The sequence below is a fragment of the Castor canadensis genome, chromosome 14, assembly GCF_047511655.1.
Source record: "Castor canadensis chromosome 14, mCasCan1.hap1v2, whole genome shotgun sequence".
NCBI classification, from domain to species: domain Eukaryota; kingdom Metazoa; phylum Chordata; class Mammalia; order Rodentia; family Castoridae; genus Castor; species Castor canadensis.
Window position 1 is genome coordinate 79,651,440 of NC_133399.1, and position 25,820 is coordinate 79,677,259.

The 25,820-nt window shown below is 40.5% G+C and overlaps 1 protein-coding gene across 6 annotated transcripts in view; it reads right to left on the reverse strand.

Annotated features, from left to right (window-relative positions):
* The window catches only part of Wwc2 (WW and C2 domain containing 2), a 192,969-nt gene that overhangs the window by 4,005 nt on the left and 163,144 nt on the right, over positions 1-25,820 (reverse strand). For all 6 annotated transcript variants that reach the window (XM_074054897.1, XM_074054894.1, XM_074054892.1 and 3 more), the window contains 4 exons: positions 24,797-24,961; positions 23,227-23,319; positions 19,937-20,179; positions 334-461 (listed from right to left, as the gene is read on the reverse strand). In XM_074054897.1, coding sequence (XP_073910998.1) covers positions 334-461; positions 19,937-20,179; positions 23,227-23,319; positions 24,797-24,961 — 629 coding nt within the window. The remainder of the gene's footprint in view (positions 1-333; positions 462-19,936; positions 20,180-23,226; positions 23,320-24,796; positions 24,962-25,820) is intronic.

Here is a 25,820-nt window from a genome sequence, read left to right on the forward strand (position 1 = left end):
GTCGATCTGTAGGGGCCTAGCACAGCTTAGTATACTGACTTATGAAGGTGCCCAAGGAAGCAAACAACCTCCCAAATCTGACTTTTCTGCGCCTTTCTGAACGCTGGACAGAGCTTTCTCAGTGAGATGTGCTAACATGACTAAGAGCTGGGGACCCTGGGTTCCTGGGGAACCAGCTTTAATCACAGCTGGAACTCTGCTAGGTTAGTGTAACCTCACACACCACCTGCACACACCGGGGAACAGATCTGATAACTGCCACTGCACCCTGAGGTGAACTCCTATGTAGATAGATCACATGAGGACAACCCAAAAGCTGTCCCTGCCATGTACCTGAAGGACTGCACCTGCCGGGGCACCTTCCGGCTCTGCTCCCGAAGGCGGCACACGTCCCTGGAGACCTGCCGCATCAGCTTCTCTGCGTTCAAGTCTTGCTTCTGTTCTTCTTTTGACTGCTCAGCCTGGAGAAGGAAATCAAAACACAGTCAACCCACAGAACATTGATGAGAAATCTCTGAAGACATGCCACAGGCTTGGAAGACTGTGGACTAAAGCTTGGCAGCCAATGGTGTCTTTTGTCACCCTTTGGGGACAATACCCACATGCTCAACTCATGCTGAGGGGCAGGCACTCTGCTTCAGGGGCAAGTTTATTTTAATCGCACTTGAAATGTTTCATTACATACATGATATGTGGTAACTTTATTACATTTGGAGACCCTAAGAACTCTCAGAAAAGAAACTGAAAACTATTAGCACTGTTTCCAAGAAATGTTTGGCAATTTCACTTTTAACCACTTACTCATCTTTTCAACTCTTTTCTCTATGCTAGCCATTTTAAAAACTGGCTAAGTGAAGTGTAGAGCTCAAAGAGCCTTAGAACTGGAACACTCCATGTAACCTGTGCCAGAGGAAGGAACAGAAGAGACATCCAGTTCCCAGAGCCCCGTGTTATATAATATTCCACTGTGTGACTTTACCACAATTTATTATCTGCGTTACTGTTAATTTCATTTGAATATTATGCATAAATATATTTTAAAAATAAAAACACTAATACTGCATCAAAAGTTGCCTTTTCATTTCACTCATTCACTTTTCACTCATTCACTTATTCATGCAGTCATCCAGTCAACAAATATTTATTGACTGCCTAAGGAAATGTTGTATGATTGAGTCGAGAAGAGTGAAAACTCTGGAGCGATAAAAATTCATACTCCATTTTTACTGCCTTCTAGATCTGTGAATTTGGGGAAGTTGCTTTGACTCCCCTGTGCCTTAATTTCTTTGCTTGGAAACTGGGAATAAATACTTCAAAGGGTGGTTGTGAAGTTTAGGTGAGGTAATACATGTAAATTCCTTGAACTGCCATCCATTATCAAGCCTACTGTACCAGTGTTCATTACCACTTTCCCTGCGTTACTATAGGCTAGGTGGGGATTTAGTTGTGAACAAGACAGATGAACTGTCTTGGGGAAGAAAACCAATACTAAAGATCAGAAGTTAGCTGGCAGAGTGGCTCAAGTGGTCGAGCACCAGCCTAGCAAGCATGAGGCCCTGAGTTCAAACCCCAGTACCACCAAAAAAAAAAATCAGGAATTGGCCAGGGACCAGTGGCTTGTAATCCTAGTTACTTGGAAAGGTAAGACCAGGAGGATTGCGGTTTGAGGCCAGCCCAGGCAAATAGTTCGTAAGACCCCATCTCCAAAATAACCAAAGCAAAATGGACTGGAGGTGTGAACAAGTGCAATGTGTCTGCTTTGCAAGTGCATAGCCCTGAGTTCAAATCCCAGTCCCACCAAACAAAAAAAAAGATCAGAAATTGTTTAATAATCATTAAAATTAATAATATGTTGTTAATGTTTTTTCAGGTTACAAAATCTTCCTCACCTTAACATTTTTTAAGAAATATTTTTTTAAGGGGAGATGAAGGAGAATGGTGGAGTGGGTGAGTTCAAGTATGATATATTGTAAGAACTTCTGTAAATGCCACAATGTACCCCCACCAAGCACAACAATAAAAAATAATTAACAAATAAAATAAAATGAAATGTAAAATACACATGCATATTTCAGTTTAACTTGCAAATGTATAATATTCAATCACTTTCCCTCAAATTCCTCTAGAGCAGATAGTGGTTGCCAGGTAGATACAACTCTCTCTACTCTAGGAAAGTAAACTTAAGGCATTATCACGCTCTGAATGTTACACGAGAGGAACCACCATTGATCCAGGCACTGAAACCTCATCCTCCAAGTATTTTCTATCCCTCTATTTGGAGGAGATTTGCTGGTAAATGAATGCAGTTTCATCTTGATGGCTTCTTCTAACGTACTCAGTCTTTTGTAAAACATTAGAACAGGAACAGAGATGATGGTGGGAAGAAGTTAATAAAAATAATATGTTCTTTTGCTAAAATTTGGTGATGTGTGAGGTGTCACTCTATAAAATAGCTTTTCTGTCTTGTTTCTTATTCTAAATAAACATTCACTTTTGGTCTTAAAAAAGTATTTTTTTAAGAGCCAGGTGTGATGGAACACACTATAATCCTAGCACCAGAAGGCTGAGGCATGAGTATTGTGAGTTTAAGACCCTGTCTCAAAAACAGACACTTTTTTAAAGAGTCATTTTAGTCTGATAGCAAAACTGAGAAACAAGTGGAGTTCCTACGGACTCTGCCACACACACAGGACCAACCTTTCTTTTGACATCCCCCACCAGAACAGTGCATCCCTTACAATCATGAACCTACACTGACACATCATCCTCACCCAAAGTCCACGGCTTATGTTAGGCTTCACCTTGGTGCTGTACATCCCATGGGTTTGGACAAATGGACCATGAAATGTACCTACCATTACTTTTACACAGAAGTTTCACTGCCCTAAGATTCCCCTGTGCTCCTTATCTTCCTGTGCTCCTCCCTACCTTCCTTTAATCTCTGGCAACCATGGATCTTTTTATCCTCTCTATAGTTTTGCCTTTTCTAGACTGTCATATATAAAGCTTCTTCAGTTAGCTTCTTTCTTTTTTTTTTTCATTTTTCTTTTATTATTCATATGTGCAAACAAGGCTTGGTTCATTTCTCCCCCCTGCCCCCACCCCCTCCCTTACCACCCACTCCGCCCCCCTCTCTCCCCCCACCTCAATACCCAGCAGAAACTATTTTGCCCTTATTTCTAATTTTGTTGTAGAGAGAGTATAAGCAGTAATAGGAAGGAACAAGGGTTTTTGCTGGTTGAGATAAGGATAGCTATACAGGGCATTGACTCACATTGATTTCCTGTGCGTGGGTGTTACCTTCTAGGTTAATTCTTTTTGATCTCACCTTTTCTCTAGTACCTGTTCCCCTTTTCCTATTGGCCTCAGTTGCTTTAAGGTATCTGCTTTAGTTTCTCTGCGTTAAGGGCAACAAATGCTAGCTAGTTTTTTAGGTGTCTTACCTATCCTCACCCCTCCCTTGTGTGCTCTCGCTTTTATCATGTACTCAAAGTCCAATCCCCTTGTTGTATTTGCCCTTGATCTAATGTCCACATATGAGGGAGAACATATGATTTTTGGTCTTTTGGGCCAGGCTAACCTCACTCAGAATGATGTTCTCCAATTCCATCCATTTACCAGCGAATGATAACATTTCATTCTTCTTCATGGCTGCATAAAATTCCATTGTGTATAGATACCACATTTTCTTGATCCATTCGTCAGTGCTGGGGCATCTTGGCTATTTCCATAACTTGGCTATTGTGAATAGTGCCGCAATAAACATGGATGTGCAGGTGCCTCTGGAGTAACAGTCTTTTGGGTATATCCCCAAGAGTGGTATTGCTGGATCAAATGGTAGATCGATGTCCAGCTTTTTAAATAGCCTCCAAACTTTTTTCCAGAGTGGTTGTACTAGTCTACATTCCCACCAACAGTGTAAGAGGGTTCCTTTTTCCCCGCATCCTCGCCAACACCTGTTGTTGGTGGTGTTGCTGATGATGGCTATTCTAACAGGGGTGAGGTGGAATCTTACAGTTAGCTTCTTTCAATAGTAACATGCATATAAGTTTCACCTGTGTTTTTAGGTCTGACATCCTATTTCTGTCTCATGCTGGGTAATATTCTATTGTTAGCTGTACTGAAATTTACCTCTCCATTCACCCTTTGAAGGAAATCTTGATTGCTTATAAATTTTGGCAGTTATGAATAAAGCTGCTATAAACATCCACACAGACGTTTTTATGTGAACCTAAGTTTTTAGTTTGTTTGGGAGAAATACTAAAGAGCGCAACTGCTGGACTGTATGTAAGACTATGTTCTGTTTTGTAAGATACTGCCATGCTGTTTTCCAAAGTGCTGCGCCATTTTGCATTCCTACGTGCAGGGAGAGTTCCTGTTGCTTTACATCCCTGCCAGTATGTGGTGCTGTTAGTGTTCTGAATTTTGGCCTTTCTGACAGGTATGTTCACCTATCAGTCCTTAATGATGCACGCTGTTGGACATCTTTCTTATCCTTATTTGTCACCTCTAGATCATCTTTGCTGAGGTTTCTATACAGGGCCTTTCCCAATTTTTCAACCATCTGTCTTGTACTGTTGAGTTGTAAGGGTTCTTTGTAATTTTGGGTAGCAGTCCCTTATTAAATAATGTCTTTTGCAAATATAACTCCCAGTTTATTGCTTATTCTTCTGTCTTGAAAGTGTCTTTTACAGTTCAGAAGTTTAGATTTATACTTATTTCATTTTTTGGATGCTCATGTAAATGGTATTGCTTTTAATTTCAAATTTTGCATTGATGATATATAAGAAAGTGATTAAATATATACACACACACAAAACTTACATCCTGCAACTTTGCTATAATCACTAGTTTCAAGAGATTTTTTTCTGGGTAACAGGGTTCTTTTGAGATTTTCTACACAAATAATCATGCCATCTGTGAACAAAGACAATTTAGCTTCCTTCCTAAATGATACTTTTTCTTTTCTTGTGTTATTGCACAGGTTAGGACTTGCAGTATAACACAGAAAAGGAAGCACTTTAGAGGACATCCTTGCTCTGTTCCTGATCTTAGAGGGAAAACTTCTGGCTTCTCACAATTAGGTACGATGTTAGCTGGAGAGTTTCATAGATACTCCTTAAGTTTCCCTTGTGTTTTAAATCATGAATGGATGTTGAATTCTGTCAAATATTTTTCTCCTTGCACCTGTTGACATTATTGGTTTTTAAATGTTGAACCGTCTTGTATACCTGGGATAAATCCCTTTTGGTGATGGTGTACAATTCTTTTTATATAATTGTTGATTAGATTTGCTAATATTTTTGTTGAGGATTTTTACAACTATACTATGGATATTTGTCTGTACTTTTTTTGGTTTTAATAACTTATTTTATTTTACCTACCTACCTACCTATCCATCCATCCATCCATCCATCCATCCATCCATCCATCCATCCATCCATCATCTATCTGACACAGGGTCTTGCTATGTCATTCAGACTGTAGTTTGAGAACTCCTGAGCTTAAGTGATCCTCTTGCCTTGGCCTCCCAAATAGCTGAGAAACAGGTCATGCTACTGTGCTCAGCTGTGATTTCCTTTTCTTGTAATGTCTTTGTCTGGTTTCAGAATTAGGGTAATGCTGGCTTCATGGCATAAGTTAGCAAGTATTCCTTCTGAATCCATCCTCTAGAAGAGTCTGTAAAGAATTAATACTGTTTCTTCCCTCTTTTGGAGGGTTATCAATTATTGATTAAATTCTTTAATAGATATAGGTATGTTCAGATTGTCTATTTCTTCTTGTATGAGTTTTGGCAGTTTGCATCTTTCAAGAAATCAGTCCATTTCATTTAGGTTATCAAATTCATGCACAAAGAGTTTCTTTCACACTATTCTTTTCTTATCTTTTTATTGTTCATGGGATCCGTAGTGATGTGCCTGCTTTCATTTCTGATATTAATAATTTAACTTGTGTCTTCTTTCTTTTTTCTTAGTTTGGTTAGAAGTTTATCAGTTTTATTAACCTTTTGAAAGAACCAGCTTGGTTTCATTAGTTTTCTCTTCTGGTTTCCTATTTTCAGTTTCATTAATTTTTGCTCTCATTTCTACAGTTTCTTTTCTTGGGCTGATTTTGGATTTAGTTTGCTTAGATTCCTGATTTTAGATCTTTCTTCTTTTATATGATACATGCTACACATTCAGTGGTATAAATTTCTATCTAAGCACCAATTTTACTGCATCCCACAAATTTTGATATGTTGATTGTGATTTTCATTTAGTTCAAAATGTCTTTTCTCTTGAGATTTCTTCTTTGACCAATGTGTTCAGCACTGTGTTGCTTAACCTCCAAGCACTTGGTGATTTCCAGCTATATTTCTGTTACTGGTTTTCATTTTAAATCTACCCTGGTCTGAAAGCAGACACTATATTAATTCTAGATTTTTAAAAATATGTTATACGTGGCTTTAAGCCTGGACTGGGGTATGCCTTGATGAGTGCTCCATGTGGGCTTGAGAAGAACATACAACCTGATGTTATGGGATAAAGCAGTCTACAGATGTCCAGTGCTGTTGAGTTCAATTATGTCTGGTTTTCTGCTATTTCTGATAAAGGGTCACTGAAGTCTCTACCTATAACAGTGAATTCATTTATTTCTTTTTTGTAGTCCTCAGTTTTTGCCTCACATATTTGGGACTATTAGAAACATATATTTTAAGGACTGTTGTCTTCTTTAGAGAACTGACCCCTTTAAAAATTTTTTTCCAATGTTCTTCTTAGAAACATACATTTTAAGGACTGTTATGTCTTCTTTAGAGAACTGACCCCTTTAAAAAAGTTTTTCCAATGCCCTTCTTTATCCTTTATAACTTTTCTTGCTCTAAAATTAACATAGCTAGTCTTACTTTCTTCTGATTAGTGTCAGCATGGTACAGCTTTCTGTACCCACTTACATTTAGTCTGTATGTGTTTCTTATAGACCTAATATGGTTCCATTCATAAATCAGGCACAGTAAGAGATTAGAAATAAGTAATAATAAATAGAACAATAATTACAAGGTACCATAATAAAATTTATTTAAAACTCATGAATTGTTCATTTCTACAATTTTCCGAAACCATGGAAAGTAAAACATGGATGAGAGGATGTGAGGTGACTTTTGGCTTTTTTTGGGAAAGCTGCTTTAAGAGGAGGAATTTTAAGCAGAATTTCTGGTACCATTACACACCAACCTTCCTTTTCTCTTCCCTGCCAATTCTCCTAAGGGACTCTAGGGAAGTGTAGCTGACCAAGCAGTGGTCTGGAAAGTTGCTGTTGCTATAACTGACATCCTGCTCCTCTTACTCAAGTGACAGAAAGAAACCACTGTCACTTTTATCCCTGCTGAGGGACTGTGACTTGGTTACTTCAATGTACCTCTCAGGGACTTTCGGTACACCTGCTGGGCCACACATACTACTAGCCATTTTCACAGTGACTAAAGACTCTTTTAAAGGGGCCCAGACCCTACCCTGCCTTCCACAGTACTGTCATTTACAGGACTTGTTACTGTCTGCCTCCCTCACAGGATGGGAGTACCTGGGGCTTTCAAGGAGAAAAAGACTCGACAGAAGTATGAAGAAGCAACTCATAAGAAAAACACAGTGGCAGGTAAACATGAAAGGCCACACACTCAAATTAAACAAAGCCATACCTTTGCTTACTTATGTTTGTTGTGAGCATTTTAAAGGACCAAGGCTCAGGCTCCAGTCTGTAGTGTTCTGCAGAGTGGGGACCTGTGCTCTCTGCTCCCCAGAAGGGAGGTATTCTGGGTCTTGAGCAGGATGAGAGTTGGGGGCAAGGCCACCACCAATTTGAGTTTGAGGTTGGGAGACTTAGCTCATTTGGGGACTCCTACAGCATGGGTTAGCCTGTCTCCTGAAGCCTCCAGGGTGGTTTGCCACAATAACAGAATATGAAATGTGGCACTGCTGAGTGGAGGCCACAGGCCAACTTGGTGTTGACAGGTAGAGCTCTAGAGAAAGCGTTGGGAAAATTTAGAATACTGGTATCTGTTCGCTGCTTTTTTGCAGCTGAGAGCAAAGTCTTGTAAAAGTGATCATCTCAGGCCAGAGCTGAGCCATAGAGCAAAGATGGAAGAAAAAGCAGCTCTGCCGCACATGGGACCTGCGGCCCACACCCCAAGTTGATGGACAACCCCGTAATTGGGTCCTTCAGGACCTGAACAACTAACTGCTTCTGTCACAACTTAAGCAGCTATAAACTTGAGAAGGAGATTAGACTGGTGCTGGAATTAAGGACTTTGTCTTTCCATACACACCCAGTCAGACACCTTCAAGTCCAGACAGTCAAGGACAAGGTCTTTAGGCTTAACAGACATGACGAAGACGAGGTCTCTGGCTGTGGCTCACGGTCAACCCTCCACTAGGAGGTGATGCTTTGAGCACTTAACTAGATTAGAACTTAGCTAGAAAGGTGCAGTTGTGTACAGAAATGTTTATTCCTACACTATCTGCAACCAAAACTCTGAGAAATTATCATTAGCAGAATAATTGAATGATATGTCTATACAGGTGAATAATTTAAAAATAACGAACAGAAACATTTACTAATATGAAAAGCTGTTCATCCCTATTATTAGAATAAAATGAGGAAAAAAGAGCAAATTTCAGAAGTGTCTTATGACCATATTTTTGTGTACTTTTCCAAATAACATGAACACATACACATATATGCAGTATAAAAAAGAAGTGGAATGCCAGGCATGATAGCATATGCCTGTAATCTTTGCACCCAGGAGGCAGAAGCAGAAGGATAGTGAGTTTGAGGCCAGCCTGGACTACATTGTGTGATCCTGCTGTTTTTTTTTTTTTTTAAGCTAGGGATGGTGGTGATGCCTATAATCCCACCTACTCAGTAGGGAGAGACTGGAAGGATCTTGGTTCAACGCCAGCATGGGCAAAAAGCAAAAAGTTAGCAAGACCTCCATTTCAACACATAAATCAAGTCTGGAAGCATGTGTCCGTAATCCCAGCCATGTGGGAGGTGTAGGTAAAAAGATCATGGTCTGAGGCCAGCCTCAGACAAAAATGTGAGATTCTATCTGAAAAATAACTAAAGCAAAAAATGGAATGGGGGCATAGCTCAAGTGGTAGAGCGCCTTCCCAGCAAGTGCAGGCACTGAATTCAAACCCCAGTACCATCAAAAAAAAAACAAAACCCAAAAAAACAAAACAAAAAAAATCCTGCTGGAAGGACATACACCAAACCCTTAGCAGCAGTCACTTCTAGGGACTGAGACTCCAAGAGGAAGTTCACATTTTTGCTTTCCATAGTTGTGTATTATTTGTTACAAGAACCATGTGCTACTTGGACTTTAATTAATGTTTTTTAATTTAAAAGACAGTCTCAAAGCAAGGTACACTAAACTCACTTTAACTTTGAAAATGCAAGTGCTGCGGCACTCTGAGGAAAGATGAGCTTTTACATTATTTATGGAGCGAGCGTATGCTTGTGGACAGCTGAGCACACTGCAGAGGGGCAGCCCTAGGACTCTGTTAATACAATCTACCCTAGTAACTTCTGATTTTTCCACCACAAATCCCTTTTCCAGGTATTTCTTTACTGCTCCCTTTGAGATTTTTGTCTATAAAAGCAGACTACATTCGTTAAATAACACTTCTCTCTTGATACTTGTAATTGATAGGACAGTTACTCTGAGCTTGTGAGTTGATATAATTCAAGTTCAAAGGGACAAATGTGGCATCTTAGTTACTTTGTGAAGTCCTATCTTAGCAAATGGATGACCCTTCATTAGATCCCAGGTAAGGAAGTACTGGCTTAGTGCACACAAAGAAATGACTTCTACCACGTCATGGTGAAATCAAGTTACTCAATCAGTAATTATATTAAAATATTGCTGCTATTCAAGTTCTTTCTATTCAATGCTTCAGTTAATTACTAGATCAAGAAAAGCCCAAGAAGGATCGTATCGGCTGGATGATATGCAGGTAAGACAGTTTTCTTACCCAGAAATGTAAAGCACATAGGCTCATGGGAGCTCTGGGAGCTGGACCTGTCTCGTCCCCTCTGGGGCACTCTTCTGACCGGCTCACCGAGCAGCCTAATGGCTGATGACATGTTCAACTACCTGCATTTTTGTGGTGACTGCAAAATTGATTGGAAACTTGGCAGTGTTTTGCACAAAGATTGGGTATGGGATGCACAAAGATCTTTCCTTCCCTGCTGAATAAGAACACACTTCACAAAGACTATATCTGCCCCTGTGTTTACAGCTGGACCTGTATCTAGAACTTTCTCTAAAACTCTGGGTAGTAAGATATAGCTTAGAATTATCAGCTGTTAATCAATAGTGTCCAACTCTGCAGGCAGTTAAATTTCAGTGGTGAATTCTTCAATATAATCATTACGATTTTGTTAAATGAGGCAAATTAATAACTGAAATTATTTTTTAGTAGTTCTAACTTTTGAAAGTGTTAATGCATGTATTACTTTAAGCTTGTGAAAAGTCTAGCACCACAGACATTTGGCATCTTAACAGGGAAACACTTTGAGGAAGAAAAAGACACTTTTGCTTTGTGAGCAGCACAGGCCCCTCTGGAAGAACACCAGGACCAGAAGCCACTTCCTATGCCCTGGCCTCCACAGGAGGAGGATTAACCTTCAGATCACATGATGGCCTGACCTGTAGGAAGGCCCAGTGATTCACTCACCGTCATGTTAAGAAACCTCACGGAACACAAGCCAGTCTTAAATTTATAGTCTGGGCTTCTTGCTCTGCTTCCTAAGGGGGCTGTATAGTACAAGAGGACACTAAAGTTCAGTTTTTATGTGAGCTACAAGAGGGACTTTCAGCCACACAGGAGGAAGGTTATAGAATGCGATCTGAGACCTGACAGCTTTCTCTGACAAGGAGACAGGCCGGGATTTGCAACTGGCTCAATTCACTGCTTTTCTGGGAGCCATACTTTTTATGCCAACTGGCAGGCTCTTTGCTCATCGTTAGGCCCTTTATGATCATCCTGCTGAAACCTCACAAATCCCCTATACCATGGGGACATGGTGGAAATGCAAGGGTAGTGTGTGAATGTGTGTGCATGCATGCGCTGGTGTACCTGTGTGTACAGTAACAAGTGGATGTGGAAGCAAAGAGGAGGCAGGAGAAACATAGCAATGCTTCCTACTGACTACTGCAGCCAGAGGGATGGCACACAAGTGAAACGGTCTGTATTTTCCCAAAGCTAGTTATTAATACCAGTTGTGAGAAAAAAGCACATGTGCTGATAGTTTCTGTATTTACTGAGTTGGTAAAAATAAAAACTGTGCTGAGGGAATCAGGTCACTTTAAGAGCAGTCCAAAGCACCTTGCTTTGTGAGCCTTTTCCTCACTGTTGCTTGATGTAAAATTGCCAAGAGGCACAAGGAAGAAAAGAAGGGCAGAAGGCTTAGCCTCTGCTGTGGTTTGAATGTGTCTCCTCAAAACTCATGTTGAAATTCAATCGCCATTGTACCAATACTAAGAGGTGGGACATGTGAGAGGTAATCGCCAGGAGGGCTTTGCCCTCCTGGGTGGCTTTAGTATCTCATCGCTTTGGGTGACCCTTCCATTCTCCACTGTGGGACGGTGCCTCACTCTCAGGTCCTGCCACAATCCCAAGAGGAAGCTCTCTACTCCCTCAATATCTTAGTGAACAAATAATTTTTGAAACCAGCTAAGGATTGGCTCATCATATAATACAGATTGGTAATCCTATATTAAGATAACTAAATTTTTCAAATAGGGAAGGAAGAAGTCAAGATATCCCTAATTGCAGATGATATGATCTTATACCTACAGGATCCTAAAAACCCAGCAGAAAACTCTTAGACATCATAAACACTTTCAGTAAAGTAGCAAGATAAAAAAAATCAACATATAAAAATCAGTAGCTTTTCTATACACCAACAATGAACAGACTGAGAAAGATATCAGGAAAATAATCCCATTCACAACAGCCTCAATACCCACTGTTGGTGGAAAGTAAATTAGTGCAACAACTATAGAAAACAGGATAAAGGTTCCTAAAAAAACAAAAATAGAACTGACCCAGCAATTCCACTCCTGGGCATGTATCTGAAGGAATGTTGAGTCAGGATATAATACAGACACTTGCACACCCATTATTGAAGCATTATCCACAATAGCCAAGCTATGGAAACAGTTCAGATGCCCTACAACTGATGAATGGATTAAGAAAATATGATATATGTACACAATGGATTATTACTGAGCCATAAAGAAGAATGAAATCATGTTTGCAGGTAAACGGATGGAACTGGGGACTATCATGTTAAGTGAAGTAAGCTGGGCTCAAAAAGTCAAAGCTGTATGTTTTCTCATATGTGGAACACAGACCTATGAGACAAATGTATACACAAGTACAAACATGATTGAATATACTATACTTATCCATATAATTATATACATAATGTATATTATACATGTAAAAACATAATAATGTAATAGTAGGAGTGTTTGAAAGGACTACAGGGAGAAGGAAGAGCAAAAGAGAAGATAGAGAGTAAATAATATTGAAAGGCATTGCTTCTGTGGAAGAAGAAGGCATGAGACATATGGGAGACCATTGATTAGTAGGGGTGGGGGAATGTGAAGAAGAGTAATAGAGGGGCTAGACTGGATATATTCACAGGTGAAATACCATAAGAAAACCCCTTGAACAATGAATATAAGCTTAAAAATGAAAGACTGCAATGTAAAATAGGTCTTGTTGGGAGTGGGTTTTAGTGGGGTGGGGAGGATAAATGGAAAGGGTGAAAACAGCTGATGTACTTTATATACTTGGATAAGAATATAACAACAGGACCTGTTGAAATTATTTTAAGTAGGGGTGGGGGATGAACCTAATCAAGGTGTACTGCCACCATATATGGAAATGTAATAGTGAAACCTCTAATAAATGCTAATAAAAATGTTTTGAGAGAAGATAACTAAATTTCTGATTGAGCATGGTAGCTCAGGCCTACAATCCGAGCTACTCCAGAGCAGAGACTGGGAGGATCACAGTCTGAGGCCAACCTGGGCAAAATGTTAGCAAGGCCCATGTCAATAAACAAGCTGGGGGTGGTGGAGTAAGCCTGTGGTCCCAGATATGTCAGAGGCATGGGTAGGAAGATCATGGTCTGAGACCATTTCAAAAGCAATGCAACTATGAACAGAAGTCTGCAATCATTAGAAGCTTCTTATGAGGCTAGAATCATGCTGGGTATCATTTAATGACTAAATAATCCAGAAACTAAGACCCAAAGTACCATTGTGCAAAAGAGAATTCTAAAGTGAAGTGTCACTCCTCTTAAGAGTTTCCAAAGCTGGAATGAGACCTGTTTATGTCCTACATTGGACAAGACATACGAGATCTTGGCCTTAAATTTTTGGGATTTTTTTCCTTCCAGTGTTAGAGATGAACCTAAGGCTCTGCATGTGCCAGAGAGTGTTATGCCACTGAGCCACACCCTCCAGTCCCAAATCTCTGGAATTCTTAGCTCGGATTGGAAAGGTCCAGGATCTTTAGAGTGCTGCTGGGCAGTTCTAAGCTCCAGCTAGCATTTTTTTGCCTTATATGAGTGAGCACTGCAGTTGTTCTATGTTCAGTTACATGCAGGGTAGCACTAATGAACTCTCCTACCCTCAGCTTTGCACAGAAGTAGGCTGACTTGTATCCATATTTTAGAGAATCAAAACCCCATGTAGCTCTGCAGCACCTGTCTAGAGACCTGCTACGTTTGCTGTGAGGCAAACGTAGGAAATGACAGCACTGGTCAGGTATTTTAACCCACGCTGCTTTTAGAAGGGAACTTGTGATATAATCCAAACGCTAGGAATTAGGAGATATAAGTTGAGTTACACATCTCACAAATGGGTGTACCGTATGACAGAGACGACAGTTTTCAGAGATGTAGCTCACAACTCTGCATTACTTTTTGAAAAGTCTATCTGACATTCCTATGATTATTTCTGTCACCTAGAATAGCATGACAGGTTGGTATGATGGGTATGAAAAAATAAATAAACAAGGAGCCTCAGGGATCCTGGCCCCCTAGGAAGAAGAGTGAATTGGCTTTTTTTCCCTATCACTTGCCATGACAGAACATTGTGTGAGATGCTGGTACCAAAACAGCATAAAATTCCTGTTTGAGAACAGTCTGTCAGAAGAGTCCAGGGTCAAGAACAAAACTGTGTCTTACACAAGGTCCCTAGGAAATACTAACTGATCTGATATTCTTGGAACTTGTCCCAGAGCCACCAAGACATAGGCTGGCCCACAGGTGCTCACACAATTGCCATGCCTGAGACTGTGGGCCTCCAAGAACACCCACTAGTTGGTTTCTCCTCACTCTATGAACTGCATTTATCTATGTAACAGTAAGTGAAGGTGAAATCCTTTAGTTTAGAGGTGGGCAGGGCAAGCAAAACTGGAAACAGAATAAAATCATGGCTTGTGAACAAGACCTGTAGCTTTAATGAGGCCGAGGAGATTTTCGACAAGGTGGGATGGGACACCTGACATATGGCCCTATATAAGAAGCAAAGGTGGCCACCAGCCCCCTGAGAGTTTGCACATAGGCTGAAGGTACCACGGAGGTGAACAAGGGAGAACGTGCACTAAGAGATCTGTTTTATGCCTTGCTTTTTACAGGGAAAGTTTCAGGTTTCTGAAGTAAGAGGTTGTTGGGTTTTACAGCCCTTCCACTTGAACTAAGGCGAAGCCAAGGTTTCTTCAGTGTAGAGAGAGAACAAGTATCACCCTAATAACCTCTAAATCTCGAATCATCCATCAACAGCAAAATCCTTTCAAGGACATGCAATCTAAAATCATAGGAAAACTGCATCTTTATGGCATTTTTACTTTTGAAAGAACGCATTCAGCTTGCTCTTTAATCAACTAGACTCCCATCCTGCTTGCATTTGCCAAAGACCTTCTACCTCTATTCTGTAGGAAACGTCTTCCACTGGGGGCTTGGGAGGAGCCCCCGCTCTGGCCAGAGGCCACATACCCCACTGCTCGCCACCCTTCCAAACAGCACCTCTGAGAAACCTGCAGTAGCTCTGCAGCTTGCAGGCACTCGAAGCTCTCAACACGTTCACCCCAATCTTTCTGATGTCCAACCAGGTGGGGCACTAGGCACTAGATACAAAAATCAAAGTATGAAAAAGTATTTCCTCTATTTCTTACTTTGAGAGTTCTATTTTCGTTTTTGACACTGAAGTGTTACAATCTATCTGGAGTTGATTTTTGTACATTAGGCAGGGATCCAGTGTCATACTTTTCCACACAGATAAGCTCCCTCCTCCTCTCCCCCCTGGACCTGCGGATGGAGCCCAGGGCCTGGAGCATGCTAGGCAAGCCCTCTACATCACTAACTCATTCTAGCTTTCTTTTTTTACTGACCACCAGCAGGCTCGCCACCTGTGCCACACAGAAATGCTCTACACATGGGTCTCATTTTGGGGCTCCATTTCATTTCATCATCAATTTCTTGGCTCCTACCAATCCCATACTGTGTAGCTACTTAAGCATATTTAATATTTTTTTTTGCAGAACTGGTACTGGGTATTAAACTTGGGGCCTCACTGGCAAGCATTCTACCACGTGAATCATGCCCCCAATCGTTTTGCTTTCTCACTTTATTTTTCAGGTATGGTACAAGCTAACTTTGTCCAGGACCCTGATCCTCCGACCTCTACCTTCTAAGTAGCACCAAGCTTGTTTTTGAGAAAGAGTCTTGTTAACTTTTGCCTGGGCTGGCTTTGAACCATAATCCTTATGTCTCTACCTCCCAAATAGCTGGGATTACATTCAGATGTGTGGGTATACCACCACATCTGGCCTGATACATCTTGGTTTTTATAAGGCAAGTCTGCCTCCTTGTTCTTCTTCAGAATTACCTAAGTTATTTTTTATACTTTATTCTTCCACTAGCTTTATCTATATCCATGAAAAATCATATATATATTTTGCTTGGAATTGACTCTTTGGTACATTTTAGGAAGAACTGACCATTTCCACAATACTAATTCTTCCTCTATATTAGGAATTGCAAACTGTAGCCATGAGAACACAGCCATTTATTTTATATCTTCTTTATGGTTGCTGTTATGGTACAATGGCAGAGTTGAGTTGAGTAGTGGCAACTTGACCATATGGTCCCCCAAACTGAAAATATTTAACTGACCCTTTACAGAAAGAAATATGTTGACCCCTGCTCTATAAAAATATGGTATATTTTTCTATAAATTTAGGTGTTTTGCATTTTTCATCAAGGAATTTTTTAATTTTCCCTGTAGTGCATACCAAATTTACTACTTGATACTAGATATTCTTTGAGACTACTGTAAATATCAATAACTTTTCTAGTTATTTCTGATTGGTGTATAGAAAATGTTATGGTTTGAACATGAGATGTCCTCCCACAGACTTGTGTATCAAATGCTTGGTTCCCATCTGGTGGTGTTATTCTAGGAGGTGGTGGAAACTTTGGGAGAAGAGGCGTAGCTGGACAAAGTGGTGCTCTGGGAGTGTGGCTTTGAAGGTTACACCTCGTCCCTGGTCTTTGCCTCTTCTGCTACACACTCCTGCAGCCATGATGTTCTGCCCCAGTGCATGGGGCCAAGCCATCATGGACTGAACCCTCTGCAACTGTGAGCCAAAATAAATCTTTCTTCCTTTAAGTTCTTCTCGCAGGTATTTTGGTAATGGCTATGTGAAAGTAACTAATACAGAATGAAATACAACAGATTTTAATATACCATTCTTCTATTTACCCATCTTGCTAGCCTCTTATTATTTGTAATAACTTGTTTTTAAAATGCATGCAACCTTGTTACCTGTCAGGTAACAGCTTTATTTCCTTCTTTCCAATCATTCTGCTTGCCTTATAGCACTGATCACAGCTCCTAACACAATGTTGAATGTGTTGAATGTCTGTGTCTCAGTTAAAAGAATGATTTAAATTTTTGTCTCTCTAAGATCACATTTGCTTTATGTGATTCTTTACCAAGTGAAGGAATTTTCTTTCTCTTTCAAACCTCCTGAGAGTTTTAAACCTGAATAAGTATGACTTTTATCAATTTTTTTTTGCATTCATGGAGTTGATCAAATAGTGTTGTTCTTCAATCTCTTAAAGTAGTTAATTATATTAATAAAATTTTCTAATTAAAAAATCCTCTCACAGTTCAACATGATCAAAATCTATTTTTTAAAAATATGTTTTTGGATTTTATTTACCAGTGCTTTAGTTATGATATTTATACCTATGTTTACAAATGAAACCGGCCTGGGATTTTCCTTTTTGATAAGTCTTTGCTTACTTTTAGAATCATAACGTTGGTCACACAGAATGAGTGTGGCATGCTCTCTCTTTTGCAGTGTATAAAATTTAGACAAGCTGTTCTTTAAAGTTTGGTGGAGCTGTCTGTAAAATATGTAGACCTTATGTTTTCTTTACAGATAGATTTTAATCACTGCTGCTACTTCATTAGAGATACAAGATTTTCAACCTTTCCCCAGTTCTTCAATTAGTTCTTGTGTATTTTCCTAGATATTTGTCTAAGTTGTAGGCATATATTTTTGGCGATATTCAATTATCTTTTAAATCTCAAATTTATCTGTACTTCTGTTCCATTACACTTTTATAATACTTTTTTACTTTCATCTTTTCTTCACCGATGTTAGTCACTTTTTGTTGCTATGACAAAATATCTGGGAAAACAACTTAAGGTAGGAGGGGTTTATTTTGGCTTATGGTTTTAGTCTGTGGTCACTTGGCTCTGTTGCTTCTGGGCCCTGCATGGTGAGGCAGAGAAGAAGGGTCTGGGGACAAGACACCCTTTGGGCACACTCTAATAACCCACTTCCTCTAGCTACACCCAACTTCCTAATAGCCCATTCAGCTATGAAGTCATCAATGGACTAATCTATTGATGAGACTAATGCACTCATGAGCCAATCACCCCTCGATAGCGCCACCAGCTTGGGGACCAAGCCTTCAACACAGGAGCCTTTTAGGGGGACACTTCATATTAAAACCATAACAATTAACCTTGCCAGAGGTTTATCTATTTTAAGTTTTTTTAAGAGCTGACTTTTTGCTTTACTGAGCTTCTTTCTACACAAGGGAGATTAGTTAGTAGTTAAAAAACTGAAATAACAAGCAATTTATGTATGAATCTAAGCATTAAGTGAAAAAGTCCCGAAGTCTTTTTTTTTTTACAAATAATTACTAATATTTACAGATCTAGAATTTCATGTCATGACAAACTGGAAACAAGTGGCAAAGCCCCCAAAGAAATAAGTACAGTTGTAAACCTCCACTTTGATTCTGAAAGTCTTTACCCATAAGAGTCAAAAGACTATGATGTTTTTCTATAATATTACAGTTGCTCAAAAAGAACATGAGTTTGAATTAATTGCTGATGCTTAATTAGAAGGTCCAAGAGGATAAAAATGATGGTTACTCTTGCTGAGTTTAAAAACATGAGAGTAGGTCACTTAGCTTTCAACTCAGGTTTCCACTCTGGCCCACAGGCCCCTTACTGACTGGTGTTCATCTGCACCTTACTAACCAGTGATTCTGAGCCTACAGGCCTCTCCCCTGGAGGGATCTTCATTCCTCCGGTTCTGTTATCTGCTCTCAAAACCAGCTTAAATGCTGCCCCACCATGACACATCTCCTGTCTCCCAGAATAGATCTTTCTTGTGAGTGGGGGTCACCTCCTTTATCATGACAGTGTTTAGATACCCTGGATTCAATATCTGGTCAAACGTAAGGTCTACAATTCAATTCTATGGTGGACAAACATTCCTTGAGGTACAATCTGTATAAAGACAGAACAGAACAGAGACAGGTAATACTTTTTTTTTCGGTGGTACTGAGAACTGAACCCAGAGCCTCTTATATACTAGGCAAGTCCTCTATCACTTGAGTCATGCCCCTAGTCCTTTCATTTGTATTTTGTTTTGAGACTGGGTGTTGCTAACTTTTGCCCGGGCTGGCCTTGAATTTATAATCTTCCTGCCTCTGCCTCTGGAGTAGCTGGGATTACAAGAGCACACCACCATGTCCAGCTAGATAATATGCTTTGTTGCTCGGAGTTTCTTAAAAAATTATTGATATCAGAGTGATTCTTGAAATTTATTTATTAAATTTCTGAAATCCATCTAGGATTAGTAGCACTAGTCAGCTAAATGATTTAAATTTTCCTCCTAAGTTTTACAAATTCAAGATTAAAAAATAAATTTTGGGCCCAAAAGAAAATTTTTTTTATGGGCAATATTTTCTGTTAGTTCAAGGAAGTAGCCACCTAAAGGAGATGAACTATTTCAGCTATATGAGAAATTCTATTTGTAGAATACACATGTATGTGAATATACATCCCTATGCGGAAATATATTCGTGAGGCTTTTTAAAAAAAGTCACTAATATTTAGGTGGCAGAACAACGGAAACAGTCCTTTCTAAGTATTCTACTTTGCCAGGTGTGGTGGTAAATACCTACAATCCCAGCACTCTGGAGGCTTGAGCTAGACAGGGAGACCCTGTTAAAAAACCACCACCACCACAAGTCCAAATTTTATTTTTTAGTCAGTGATTTTATCTCATTTTGTAAATATTTGTAGGGTGAAAGGCAAGACAGAATGCCAGTAAGTGAAGTGTGATTTTAGGAGTATTAAAATTAGAGAAGTATTTACATTCAATGTGCTTACTGTAACTTAAAGAGCTACTCAGAAAACCTCAAACAAACGTATCATTTGTTGACATAGGAATGCTGAGGAGAAATGACGAGGACCAGAAAGGGTGTGAAAGCAGTAAGCTGGGACCCTCCTACTGCAGGTTTAACCAGGGTCTGCCGTGCTAGCCCAAGTCTCCAAGAGAGCCCATACCTGCTTCTCTGCTTGTTTCAGGAGCTTCTGGAATCTCTCGTCCTCCAGCACACCTGGGGGCAGGTCAGTCTCTCCCTGAGCTTTCAGCTCCTCCAGTTTTTGCCTCAAGTCCCTCAGGGCCTGCAGCTCATCGTTGAGGCGACTCTGGCGGGTTAGTGAGGCCTGAAGGTCCAGTTCTAGGTCTAGAGATGTGCGCACAGGGCATTCTTGGGCTGTCCTTCTGAGGACTGGCTGGCAAACCGTCTGAAGGGGTAAATAAAACAGAATACCCTGGTTATGGGGGAGTCGCATTTCTGTCTCCTGTGACAGCAAAGATCCACAGGTAGGCCCTATCAGCTTGGTCTCCAGTGAGATCAACAGGGATGGATACCCAGCCAACCTGCCATGAACTAGTAGCTAAGCAAGGAATGGACCCATACCATCTTTTACTTCTTCTTCTCTTTCTTTTTGAAGTATTGGGGTTTGAAGTCAGGACCTTGCTCTTTTTAGGACACAAGGCTGTACTCTTGCTAGGCAGGCACTCTACTACTTGAGCCATGCCTCTAGCCCTTTTTGCTGTAGTTACTTATCAAACAGAGTCTCAGTTTATACCCTGGCAGCAGACCACAATCCTCCCATTTATGCTTCTCACCTAGCTGAGATGCCAGGGGTGTGGCAGCATGCTCAGATTTCATTGGTTGGGATGGGGGTCTCACAAACTTTTCGTGAGCCACCTAATCTCTATCTCCCGAGTAGCTCTATCATCTTAAACCATAGAGATTTTAAAGGTGGTGACCATAGTCTATCCTGCCATATGTGAAAAACAAACACGTTACAAGAAACTTGTAACATTTCAAGACATCTAATTGTCCCCACAGCTCACACCTTTGCTACTACTTCTGTGCATGTTGGCCATAAAGTAGATGCCTCAGATTCTGACCCTCCTCCAATCAGTGTGCTTGAATTCCACCTCCTTCCTTGATTCCCCATTATGTGCTATCTACTTTTTCCACTGAGCCACCATTATTCTTCCCAGGGCCAAACCTGCCCACTTATCAAGGACTAATTACTATGTATGAATAAATGTCTACTGGGAGTCTATAGACAGGACAGTAGGAGAGGAGCGTGCAATCTCCAACCCTGAGAATGCTGACAGGAGAACGGTGAGACAGTAAGCAACAGCAAACTGAATTAGTGTCTTAAGTGCACAGGAAGTCAGACAAAGGACAGGTGGCTCAGCAATGTGTCAGACTCCCTTGTGGAAAAGAACTTAAGCCAGAGTGGGTAAGATGGCATCAGCACAGGGTACAGAGGTATTTCTTATCTAGATTCTCAGCAGTAGGACACAAAAGAGAGCTTTGAACTCGGAAGTGTTCTACTTTGAAGATCTGGGACAAGTGAGGAGCTTAAGACCCACGGAAGGGAGAGGGTTTGAGTGAGCCTCTTCTTATTTCAGGGTTTGTTACGTACATGGAGTCTTTCGACAGCACCTGTGTGCAGTGGTGTGCTGGTACAGGTTTAACAATGGACTCTCTAGGAAGTGAGGTCTTGTTGATTTCTACAGTGTCACCACTTACTATAATGTTCTCACATTATCTATTCAATGTCACTAAATTGGGAAGAGAGGTGCATAGCTAGCTCCTGAGAATCAGTATGAGGAGGGTCCAGCACACCACTGCCAAGGGCACCCTCTGACTTCATGACTCCATGGCCCACTCTGCCTTCCCAGCTGGGTAAAGCACTTATTGGTCTTTGGAGATGCTTTGTTCTTAGACCTCTACAGAGTTCTCAGAATGCCAGTCTTCACTCATTTCTATTGGACTATCTGCCTCCTTATGTTCACTTAAAAATAACTTAGGCAATGTTTCAAGATTAACCTTTGTCTGGTGTAAGTTTATGAGCAACCCAACTGTTTTCAGCTCCATTCAACTCCTCAACACTTCGGGTTAAAATGTCTCCAAAGTGTGCTACCATCCTTGAGAAGCACATGCTGTTTAGGTGACTTAGAAAGAAGGTGAGAAGAATTTTCATTCAAGGTCATGGAAATTTAGGTGCTTTTAACACAAAGTTTGGCAAGCTGAAAGATCTATATTTCACAATTTCCTAGAAATTCTGAATGCTTAATGCAAAATAATGTTGGCGCACTGGCCTTAGGCCAAAGAAATGTTTTTATTACCTTCAAGTCAGTAAAGGCTAAAAGTCACCCACTCATACATGTAGTAGCTTGCAGTGGTGGCATGAAACCAGAGCAACACTGCTGAAGGTGACTATTCTGACTTACTTCCCAGTCCCCCAGCCCCATCTTTCTGTTTGCAATGCCAAGGCTCTGGCAGGACTTGAGCACTCCACACCCTACCTTCTCATGTGTTTTCCTGCCCGTGTCATTTCATACCACTATAGCCATCACTTCTCTATACCATCTACCTGTGCCATAGCTACCATTTTCCTTTGAAATTTTATCCAGGCCTTGGCCCAGACCTCTGCTGAGGCCTCTTTGACTCTTCTTCAGAAGAGTTACTTCCTTCCTTCCCTACCCAGGATGCTTTCAATAGTCCTGTGTGCATCTGAGTCCCTTCTCCAGACGATGGCCACCTCAGCACCAACAGAATTCAGCATACACGGTGCCCTGTGCCTACCAAATAACATGTTTTAAAACAAAATAAATGATGTAAACTAGCTTTCCTTTAATGTTTTAGCTGTTGGAAGTAAACAGGAATTTGTGAACTACTTGCACAGTCCAACCCTTTCATGTACTGAAATAGTCTCTCAGACTCGTCCTTAAAGCCCAGCTAGGGATTAATAGCCTCCAGCTTGGTCTGAGCTGTCCTACCCACATTAACTTTAACCTTCTAAAAATACCTGTTGAAGCAAATATTAAAATTTGTGTGTAAAAAAATAAAGAAAAGTAGAATTGCACAAAAATCTATGTGCTCTTCTTTTGCAGAATGTTTTCTCCTCTAGGGAAGGTACTACATTTCACACTCCTCCCTGATTACTCACAAGCTAGATACAGGGTAGAAACTCTGCAGCCACATGTGTCCAACCCACTGATGCACTTGAAGACTCAGCAAACCCCTTCTCTACAGACACTGTACACTAATTGCCAGCCCAACTGTCACATGTTCCAGACCACTGATGCCCAGATGCCCTCGAGCACAGCCTCTATGGCTCTGTCTGTATCTCTGTGTGGCCACCGGGGCTTCAGTCAATAGCTCGAGAGCTCAGAGTACTGACACTCAATAGATGATTGCTTTGCAATCCATGAATCTGGACTGGAGCAGGACAGGGGGTGTGGTTGAACAAATACATACCCTTTTGACCCGCAAGCTGCGCCGCTCCGTGGAGTTTCTCACAAACAGTGACTTTTTAGCCAAGGTTGAACTGTCACTGTCACTCCGATTTAACTGGCAACAAAAGATTAAAAAAAGTCACTGCATCACAGAGTGATAGAGGAAGTTAAGAGTCTAGAAGTTTATCAAGTAAGGCAGGTAGTGAAAATATGGGCCGATTTCTTTCTTCTTTTGCAGATCTACTGATGGAATCCAGGGCTTCGTGCACATTAGGCTACATCCCCCAAACAATGAGCTCATTTTAAGAAAATCTCCCAGGTTTTTAAAATTTCTTAAATAATTTAAATAATTGACTTTTGGTAGCAGTTATCAAAAGTCATATGTTAAGCTAATTATACACTTTTTAAATAAAAGGATCCTTTGCACTTGCAGTGAACATTTGCTTCTTTAAAGAAATTTTACATGAAGGACTGAGCTCTGAGTCAGAGTGAAGATGGTCTGTGCTGTCCAGTATGCTCTTGACCCAGGCAGCTCATGCTCAGCCCTCACCTGCTTCAAGGCTCTGCTGAATGCCACCTCTTCAAGGAAGTCTATCTGAAGCCTATTCCCACTCCATTCCTTTTAGCTTGCTCTACTGTTTGTAGTAACACTGGTCCCCACCCAAGGTATGTCACAGCTTGGTCATATTTATTGATCATGGCTGGCTTATTCACAAGAATGAAAGTTCTGCAAAAGGACAGGGGTCTGGCTCTCCTTTGTTTCTGGATGAATCCCAAATAACTAGGAAACTGACCAGCAAAAATATTTTTTGATTTGAATGAATAAATTTAGAATTTTAAAAGTACCTCTAACCCATTTTATAATATTAAATCTCTTACTATAAATCATAAGTTCTTCCAGAAGTAGAATTTGATAAATTGACACAAATCCCATTTTCTTCATAAAACTATGAATCTGATTCAGTATTAAGAGATGATTTTTGTTCTAAAATCCAAATCCACAATTTTCACTTCAGCAAGATTAACACGGTTTGAAGCATGTATGATACAGAGCAAAAAACAACCTTTCTTTTTGGTGGTACTAGAGGGGTTGAACTCAAGGCCTTACACTTGCTAGGCAGGCACTCTAACACTTGAGCCATGCCTCCAGTCTCCTTTTACGCCTGGGCTGGCCTGAGTCGCAATCCTATTTGTGTTTCTCTGCATAGCTGGGATAATAGGTGTGCTCAGGCACTGGATGAGATGGGGTCTCATGAACTAATTGTAATCCTCCTGATCTCTACCTCCCAAGTAGCTAGGATTATAGGCTTTAGCCATCGTGCCCGGCCACAAAATATGTTTTAAGTCACTTCATGTTTCTAAACACAGACTGAAGTCCAAAACTTCTTAGCATCTAGATTCTTAAACTTTATTTGCTTGCCAAATCAATCATATTACAACCAGCAGGACATTAAATGTGTGGGGAAACAAACTAAAAAGAACCCTAAAAGCGTGATAGTCTATCTATACTTTTCAGCATTCCTAGCTAGCCACTGTGTCTATAGTCAGAAGCCACAGTTCCTAGTGCCTCATCAGGAGCGTTGTCACCTTACCCTGCAAACATACTGACTGCGCTCGCCTGGGGAGAAGGTCTGTGAACGCACGATCACGCTGCTCCGCACAAAGGGGTGCTGTCGGGAGGCCAGGCCACTGCGGTCTTTGGGGCGAACCGCCATGCTGTCAGCAACCGCTTCATCTGTGTTTGTCTCTTTATCAACCTACAAGAGAAATGGCGTATCAGGAGTCGGCAGATTTGTGTGTATTTATGCTCCTTCTTCTGAACTACGAAAGAAGTACCTAACGTTAAACAGAGTCACTCCTGGAGCAGGACTTGCATTAAGAGCCTGACTTCTGTGGGAAAGGGGAAGAATGGTGCTGTACAGCATTCTTAGGAAACTACCTATAACAGTAGGATGACATCTGTCCTACAAGGTAATGCACAAATACAAGTGTCACCTTTAATGGGTTAGACTTAAAAGTGAAGGTTCAGATCTAAAGAATCCTGTTTGGAAATACATCATTATTAAATATGAGTCAACTTTTTCATTAGTTTTTTTCCAAATGAAAAAAAAATTAAATATAGTCAGGCATGGTGGTGCATGCCTGTATTATTCCCAGCTACTCAGGAAGCAGAGACAGAAGGATCACAAGTTCCAGGGCTGGGGTGTGACAGAGTGCTTGTCAAGAATGAGGCCCTGGGTTCAATTCCCAGCACATTAAATAAATAAAAAAATAAAATATAAGAAAATGAAAATATACTACAAAGTTGTAGATATCAATGGAATTTGCAATTACACGTACATGAATATAACAGCTGTTGTGAAGCTGAGTTTGGATTTTTACTAGATCCTTGCAACAAAATGAATAAAAATAAAGTTTAAGTAAAAATGGAAGTGTCTGAAAATACAAACTACATGCACAAGCAGATGTCTTTCTCTTATCTTACAGGGATAACTTGATTGTAGACCTGCCTCTTTTTTTTTTTTTTTTAATTCATATGTGCATACAAGGCTTGGGTCATTTCTCCCCCCTGCCCCCACCCCCTCCCTTACCACCCACTCTGCCCCCTCCCTCTCC